The following is a 9,037-nucleotide window of genomic DNA, read 5'->3' as shown; positions in this document are numbered from 1 at the left end:
TGGTGGCATTGGGACAACTTAGTGCGTAAAACTGTGGCCGAAGCATTGCACTGCTACGTGGAACTACGTGCCAGTGGGCTTTCAGATTGCCCATTGATATTACGGGGAGCATATTTTGAAACACAGGACGCTAGAAGCATAGCTTTATAAAACGATGCCTAATTGGTCAATTCGTAATCGTGCAGTGTTGGTTCTACGCCGGCGCCTCACGAGCAAGGTTTGTTTAGACCAAAACACTTAACCAAACTTCTTATCGATTTGCAAATCTTATGCCGATTTGGCGCGTTTTATGTGTGTTCAGTGTTNTCTCTCGCTACTGTACGTGTTTACAGCATATATTATAATACAGGAAAGACTAAAACTATACAGTTACTTGGAGCAGTTAGGAAAAAGGGTAATATATTATGATATGGACTCGATCATCTTTTACGTTAACGTCCATGCAAGTATTTAACAGAAGAAGAGCCGGTGAGTTAAAGTGTATTATTGATTCATAAATCAATGAATTTCAGTCATATCAGTCAATTTGTCATAATGATTATGATTTGTACAATTCTCTTTCCACGAGGACAAGCAGCCAAAAAATATGTAAGATTTTAAATTAGGGAAAAATGTATAATCGTTTCCATTCTGTGATGGTTTTGCCTCTGGCGAAAATGAGCTATTTTATGAGCCGACATCATGCAAGTGGAAACAGTTTTGGACTGACCAACAAATTAGAGGCGTGGTTTTTTCTTAATATAACTTAATATTTATGAGGATTTGCTAACCGTTGAAGGAGAACGATGTTCCGATTTTAAGACGGCTTGATTCAGAAGAGGACTACTGGTCTATCCTTAGAAGTATCATGGTCGCATGGCAGAGGCGGCTGTAAACATCATCTCTACAGATTGAGACATTTATTTGCATTTATATGTTCATTGGCCGCCAATGGAGAACATATATTGAATTTGTGGAAATAACTTAAAATGGAAATGATAAGAGGATTCCTTAAAAAAGGGTTATCGCCGCATAGATGCTGCCAGGGCGGCGATACAACAAATTAGTGCCGTAATTCTAAGGAATTAGAATGTAGACGACGTGACACGATTGGGTATTGTGGTATACGATGACCATGTCGATGACGAATATTTTTCGATTACTTGAATGGGGTTCTGAACGTATACAGGAGTTTTTGATGTTGACTCTAACGGAGGAATAACGTCGTTTTGAAGTTATCATGAGGCGAATTACCTTTAAAACAGACGCCGATGGTGGAAATATGTTTTATGTCGATTATCCTGGTGGCATTGGGAAAACTTAGTGCGTAAGACTGTGGCCGTAGCATTGCACTGCTACGTGGAACTACGTGCCAGTGGGCTTTCAGATTGCCCATTAACATTACGGGAACGACTACTGCTGGGCGGGCCATCGAAGATATTAGAAGCCGGCCCTCATAGTTCGAGACGAAGTTCCCATGATCCCTAAAGAAGCGTTAGAAGCGGAGAAAAAGTTGTAGTTTTCGGTGATGAATTATTACGCTGATTATACAAATAGAACAAAGAGGATATCAGCTATTAAACTGTTGAAAAATGCATTAGAATAAAGCAAGTTAATAGAAAATATCACAGAGGAAGAAGTAAATAAAAAAATCATGGCTTGATATTTCAATATTTTAAGGTAAATCAACTGTCTCACTTTTCCTTTTTTTAATATGGCTATTATATTTGTTTTAGGATCTCCCAAAACTTAAAACAAGTTATACAAGTACAAGTTATGGAAGTGGTACAGATGACATATATATATTTACCTAAATTATGGAGTCATTATATTTTTTGAAGGGCTCTGCTCCTGTAACGGAGTCGACATATAATTTAGATGAAGATAACCCTCGAGAAGACCAAGAAACCTTTTACAATACAATTGAATGATGAAACTGATTCATCAGCTAGCCTCTATCAACATCTCGGCCAAGAAAACGTCGTTGTATCCACGAATAATAATATTCCTAATGGTGTATTTTAATTATACTGACCAACTTACTAAACTAATTTAACTAAACTTTAATTATGAATTTATGAATTAAATAATTTTTAAAAATACATATTTTAATTGGGTTTTAGTTGCATCTTTATTTACTCATAAAAATTATTAGGTTAGGGACAAAATCACAGATTAGAAATGAAAAAATAATTTACTATAAAATTTTAATTTCAATGTTTCTTAAGATTGATGAAATTTCCGACTTGGATAATCCCGAACTAATTTTCATTTGCCAAATTTGCTTTTTTTGACATCACAGGAGGCTTAGCATTTGTAGAAAGCGCATACTCTATAAAACAAAATACTTAAATTAAAAGTTTATATTCAAAGTCGAGTAATGTGCTATTTCCTGTACTCTCAAAAAGTTTTTCAAAAACATGTTTAAACAAGTTATTAATAAATTTCAAATAGAACAAGTAGACATTTTATCGAAAAAGCTGAACGATGAAACCGATGAAGAAGATAATGTGGAGGCTCAAAAAAAATAATAGCTGGGGCGAGCAAGAGATTAGTGACTCTGACGAAGATGACGCTATTTTTAGCACCAATGTATACCATATTGGTAAACTTATTTATTTATAGTAAATATGTGGTGAGATTTGTTTTTTTTTAGGAAAAGATAAAATCACGCACTCGAAAAAGCACCCACCTGAAATAAAATCAGTTAGAACAAGAAAAGAAAATATTATCAAAGGGCTATTTAAACTAACACATTTTACTAAGAGACTGAAAAACATTACTCAAATATGGAGCCACTTTATGAATGATAATATGATCAACAAAATTGTATATTACACAAACCTTTACATATAGTCGGTAGAAGGAAATTTTTAGAATTACTACCTCCAATTTCGGTAGAATATGTAAAGCTAGGAATCACAACAGTAAATTAAACATCGCTAAAAGACATTTACGACAAAAAGATATATCTAGACTTCCACCTATCAAACATGGAATAAATAAAAATAAAATGTAATTTTCTAAAGTCTGGCTCAGTTATCCATAAAGCTTTACCTTTCTTGGCTGGTTCTCCGGATGGTCTTATAAACGAAGATGGAATTTTGGAAATAAACTGCCCATACAAAGGAGAACCAGACTATATTTACTCTAATGGACTATTGCAAGTGACACATACCTATTTCTATCAAATTCAGGGTCTTCTTGAGGTCACTAATAGACCGTGGTGCGATTTGGCTATTTACGATTACGGTGATTTACATATACAAAAAATAAATAGGTATAGGCCTTTCTGGAAGGGCATCGTAGAAAAAGTAAAGCCCTTTTATTATTACTACTATTTGCCAACTCTACTAATGCCTGGAACATTTTATTGAAAGGCTGCCAAACGGTTTAATAAGTGATATTACTTATTACAAAAATATTCCCAACGGAAGAGATTACACAGTGACAGTTTTCGACAACTATAGTTGCCACGTTAAGGTGCTTCGTTATAGCGATTTCTATTTACTAACAGGAAAAAATTGGTTCGCAGGTTTTNTCAGGTACCTACTTTATAAAGTGTATGATTGGCTTTGTTTAATATTAGTACATATAAAACAATTTTGTTACACATGCCTTGTGTATCAAAAGAGTTAATAGTTAAATTTTCGGTGAATATTCTATAAAAATTGTAATAATTTGATACCATAATTTGAGCAATTGCTTAAAAAATCATAATGATAGAATGACTACATGGACATATATTCTTATATTAGGTTTGGGCTATTTCTGCAATAAAGTAACATTGTACAGGTATCATTTTGTCTGGTTGTGGTTAATAGAAATATTCATATTTAGTATGTTAGGTAATGGAAATTAAATTGTAGGAACCATCATGTTTTATGACAGATGACTCTAAAGCTGAAAAAGCTGCATTGGCAAATGCTTATCCACAATCAAGACAACTTCTCTGTTTTTTCCATGTTTTGCAAAAGGAATGGAGGTGGTTATGTGAAAAGAAAAATGGAATTCCATTAGAGAGGCGACAGTTTTTGATGAACTTGTTTCGTAAGGTGAGATTAGTTCTGTAGTTAATTTGGGGGTAGTGTAAATCTACAAGAGGTATATGTTTAAGTTTACAGTAGAATTACATTTATAAAACAATTTACAGCAGATGTATATGAGTACTTTAATGAACATACAATTTTACATACATTAGATGATATATGTATTTTTCTTTCATTTATAGGTTATGTATAGCGAAACAGAAGATGAATTGAATATGATGATACTGAACTTCAAACAGTCATCTCAAGATTTCCCTAATTTTATTAATCGTTTTGAAAAATTTTATTTGAGATCACACGAATGGTTATACGTTCACCGTAAAAACATTATCATTAGGGGTAATAACACCAACAATTATGCCGAAGCATCTATAAGAATATTAAAGGATATAATTCTCCACCGAACAAAAGGATACAATTGTGTGGCTTTAGTAGATTTTATTTGTTTTGTCTGGGAAGAATATTTCAAAATTAAATTGTTGGATTATGCACATGACAGGAGGAATAGTATTCGAAATAACTATTTAAAATTATGTTCAAGAATGGTATCTGTAAATCCAAGCGATTTGTGTGATTTGGGAAATAATTTGTATAAAATAAGTAGCACCAAAGACTCCTCGGTGCACTATACTATTGATGTAGAAGTAGGACTATGTAGTTGCCCTTCTGGCATAAATGGAGCTTTTTGCAAGCATCAGGCTTATCTACATAAGCAGTTGAATATACCTTTTGTAAATGCTCCTGCAGTTACTTGTGAGGAACGTAAATCTTTGGGAAAATTAGCATTAGGTCTCGAATGTCCTAGCGATGATTGGTTTATGGATTTAACTCATACGACTCATTCCTGTAATTCAGTTTCAAGTAGCCAAACGTTAGAATCGGATCATGTTAATCCGCAAGCAGCATATACGGAAGTAATTCTTAGCAACTCGCCTGATGAAGAAAAGCGAAACAAGGATGATGCCATTTTACAGCTGTCATTGGAATTAGATAGAGTTAAAGCACTTGCCAGTGAAGTACCTAGTACTTTGATACAGAAGTTTACCAAGAAACTACAGAAAATGAAAAATTTCCAACAGTTATACTCAGCACTTAACGTTCCAACCAAAACTTCGATTAGGAAACAGTCAAAAATTAAAGTTCAGCCTACAGCTATATCCAGAAGAAGGCCAGGAGTAACTCGTGGTAGTACTAGGATACCATCAGGAAGACCATTCAGTGGCGTGAAGAATAAAGTAAAAAGGAAGCATAATATAAAATTGAATATCTTGGCAAATCAATCGAATGCTGTACTTCATGGTCGTGCTCATTAGTATAAATAAAAACTTTGACCTAAACAAGTTCTAAATAAATATGGAAACAGTTCATGGAGCACGTGATTAGTAAAAAATAAATGGATATATCAAAGAAGTTCATAAAAAGTAAGTGGCAAATGGACATTACTACTTAGATGTTACTAATTTTTTTTTTTTATATGTATTACACCATCGATGGCCAAACTTAAAACTCCAATCCTGTTCTATTAAATGCACGGTGGTTGCAAAGAATTCAGACTACTACCCCAAGATACAAACCTTTTTCATATCGAAAAAATGTAGAACACAGAAAAGACATCAAAAATAAATAGTCTTGACAATGGCACATAATATTTTGTCCAAGCATGGTAAAACCTAATTTTAATTTGAATAAAGAAGAAACTATGAGGCAGAACATTTGGAAAAAAGTACTATGTATATATATTATGTATTATTTCTACATTATTAGGCAAATAAATGTCAAATGAAATTTAAAAAAAATGAGAATATTGTACATAATCTAGTAACATCTTTTCATTTAGCTTTTTAGCACTCCAGAAGACAGTAGCAGAGGGACTACCGAAACGTCAGCGAGTTCAGGCCCATTTCCATAAGATAAATAAGCGAAAAAAATTTTGAAGATATGTATGAATATAGAGTGCAATATAGAATGGGAATAGAATTATTATTGTACCTATATTTAGTATATGTATTTGTTACTGTATACAGTCTGTGTCACGATAGAAAATTTATTTTGATATTCGACAGCAAGAACGGGGTTGATTACTTAAAAAACTTTTATCACGAAATATTAAATTTGAAATTTGTTATTTATGTCATAATGTCACATTATTTATCATTGTGAATTTATTTTTGAGAAGAATAGAGGTATTTTGAGTTTGCATTACTTTTTTGGACATTTTAAAAGTTTCANTCAGGTACCTACTTTATAAAGTGTATGATTGGCTTTGTTTAATATTAGTACATATAAAACAATTTTGTTACACATGCCTTGTGTATCAAAAGAGTTAATAGTTAAATTTTCGGTGAATATTCTATAAAAATTGTAATAATTTGATACCATAATTTGAGCAATTGCTTAAAAAATCATAATGATAGAATGACTACATGGACATATATTCTTATATTAGGTTTGGGCTATTTCTGCAATAAAGTAACATTGTACAGGTATCATTTTGTCTGGTTGTGGTTAATAGAAATATTCATATTTAGTATGTTAGGTAATGGAAATTAAATTGTAGGAACCATCATGTTTTATGACAGATGACTCTAAAGCTGAAAAAGCTGCATTGGCAAATGCTTATCCACAATCAAGACAACTTCTCTGTTTTTTCCATGTTTTGCAAAAGGAATGGAGGTGGTTATGTGAAAAGAAAAATGGAATTCCATTAGAGAGGCGACAGTTTTTGATGAACTTGTTTCGTAAGGTGAGATTAGTTCTGTAGTTAATTTGGGGGTAGTGTAAATCTACAAGAGGTATATGTTTAAGTTTACAGTAGAATTACATTTATAAAACAATTTACAGCAGATGTATATGAGTACTTTAATGAACATACAATTTTACATACATTAGATGATATATGTATTTTTCTTTCATTTATAGGTTATGTATAGCGAAACAGAAGATGAATTGAATATGATGATACTGAACTTCAAACAGTCATCTCAAGATTTCCCTAATTTTATTAATCGTTTTGAAAAATTTTATTTGAGATCACACGAATGGTTATACGTTCACCGTAAAAACATTATCATTAGGGGTAATAACACCAACAATTATGCCGAAGCATCTATAAGAATATTAAAGGATATAATTCTCCACCGAACAAAAGGATACAATTGTGTGGCTTTAGTAGATTTTATTTGTTTTGTCTGGGAAGAATATTTCAAAATTAAATTGTTGGATTATGCACATGACAGGAGGAATAGTATTAGAAATAACTATTTAAAGTTATGTTCAAGAATGGTATCTGTAAATCCAAGCGATTTGTGTGATTTGGGAAATAATTTGTATAAAATAAGTAGCACCAAAGACTCCTCGGTGCACTATACTATTGATGTAGAAGTAGGACTATGTAGTTGCCCTTCTGGCATAAATGGAGCTTTTTGCAAGCATCAGGCTTATCTACATAAGCAGTTGAATATACCTTTTGTAAATGCTCCTGCAGTTACTTGTGAGGAACGTAAATCTTTGGGAAAATTAGCATTAGGTCTCGAATGTCCTAGCGATGATTGGTTTATGGATTTAACTCATACGACTCATTCCTGTAATTCAGTTTCAAGTAGCCAAACGTTAGAATCGGANAAATGGATATAGGTAGTATGTTATATTTAACATATAGACATATGCCATCGCGGACTTTTCTGTAGGCATATATAAGATACACAATTCCACCATACATTGATACACTACATAAACTTTCGGACCGCCCGGCTCGGACGCGAGGCGCGGGGTCACGGGGCGGCCCGGTCGAATCACGGCGACACGAAATTAATTTCGTTGCGCATTATTTTGATTTTGCTATATCTCCTATGGTATTCATTTAATTTGCATGGTGTGAAGGGAAAAATAATCTTCATGAAATGCTCAAGCCAACTAACGTATTTAAAATGATAGGAATTAATAATTTAATTAATAAATAATATTTGTGTAAATAGCTTTCCAATTACCGCTTTATAATTGCCCATTTTTTAAAGTATTAAAATGGATATAGTATGTTATCCTTAAGAGATAGACATATGCCATCGCTGACTTTTCTGTAGACCTATACAGGGTAATTAATTAACAATGGGAAAATCGAAAGCTGAATATATTACACGTGAAATGGTGACCATTAGCGCAAACATGCCTTATCCGAATGTTGATAGTTTCGGAAATACAGGGTGTTGAAAGTAAAAATTTTAAATCGTTTTTTGCGATTATTCTGAAAATATGCTGGTTAGGAATTTTTTTAAGCGACAAATAAGATGCGTGCTGCAATTTCAGCGTTGCTCATAGAGGGCGCCACAGACGACTAATTTTACCAAAAATTTAGTTAATAACTTTTTACCCTGTGTGTCTAACAGTGTCTGATAGCTTTACACAACGTTTTCTGAGAGATCTTCGAGTTTGAAACAACATATTGGGACTGCGTCTGACTTTGTTGGCAGTTGTTTGTATTCTTTGCCACAACCCTTCATGCGAACGAATAGAATCTTTGTAAACTATATCTTTCATTCGAGGCCAAAAAGAAAAATCAAGAGGATTGAAGTCCGGATTTCTGGGTGGCAGCATTGATTTCAAACATATACATTTTTCCTAAACCCCATGTACATTGTTATAAACAATAAATTATCCACAACAGATGATTTTTTGTAATGTTTTTAAAAAACTAGATTAATTAAAAAAGACTAGGAAGCTGTGATATATTTATTGGAATAAAATATACAGTTGATATATCCTTTTAATATATTTAATGGTTTATAAAAACATTGTAATCATTACCCACCAATATTTAGGGTTTTCTTTACTTGATTAATATAATTAGTAATACTTGAAATAAAAGCATTTGTACGGAATAACAAAGGAACATACATATTTCTCAGAAAACTTTATATCTAAAAAATTAGCTATAGTTGCAAAACTTTTGTAACATTACTAAAATAGAGATTAAAAACACGAACAGTGAGTAATAATGTAATTTCTATCACAGA

The 9,037-nt window shown here is 32.6% G+C and overlaps 2 protein-coding genes across 3 annotated transcripts; both read left to right on the top strand.

Annotated features, from left to right (window-relative positions):
- The first annotated feature begins 3,627 nt into the window (after nucleotides 1–3,627).
- Nucleotides 3,628–5,932, top strand: LOC111692756. Of its 2 annotated transcripts, none has more exons than XM_023456866.1 (3): nucleotides 3,628–4,034; nucleotides 4,211–5,751; nucleotides 5,866–5,932. In XM_023456866.1, exons 1-2 carry the CDS (start codon nucleotides 3,864–3,866, stop codon nucleotides 5,339–5,341), a joined length of 1,302 nt encoding a protein of 433 aa, XP_023312634.1. In that variant the 5' UTR covers nucleotides 3,628–3,863; the 3' UTR covers nucleotides 5,342–5,751; nucleotides 5,866–5,932. The 2 variants fall into 2 exon arrangements, with proteins under 2 accessions (XP_023312634.1, XP_023312633.1); XM_023456865.1 differs by having other exon boundaries at nucleotides 4,211–5,758.
- Nucleotides 5,933–6,359: 427 nt separating this feature from the next.
- Nucleotides 6,360–7,611, top strand: LOC111692755 (the record flags this gene model as incomplete). Its single annotated transcript, XM_023456864.1, has 2 exons — nucleotides 6,360–6,771; nucleotides 6,948–7,611. Coding segments are annotated over exons 1-2 (835 nt in total), but the record flags the coding sequence as incomplete, so codon positions are not given.
- Nucleotides 7,612–9,037: the final 1,426 nt, after the last annotated feature.

Source organism: Anoplophora glabripennis, unplaced genomic scaffold (genome assembly GCF_000390285.2).
Source record: "Anoplophora glabripennis isolate ALB-LARVAE unplaced genomic scaffold, Agla_2.0 scaffold3218, whole genome shotgun sequence".
Classification (NCBI taxonomy): domain Eukaryota; kingdom Metazoa; phylum Arthropoda; class Insecta; order Coleoptera; family Cerambycidae; genus Anoplophora; species Anoplophora glabripennis.
This window is presented reverse-complemented; position numbering and strand designations above follow the sequence as displayed.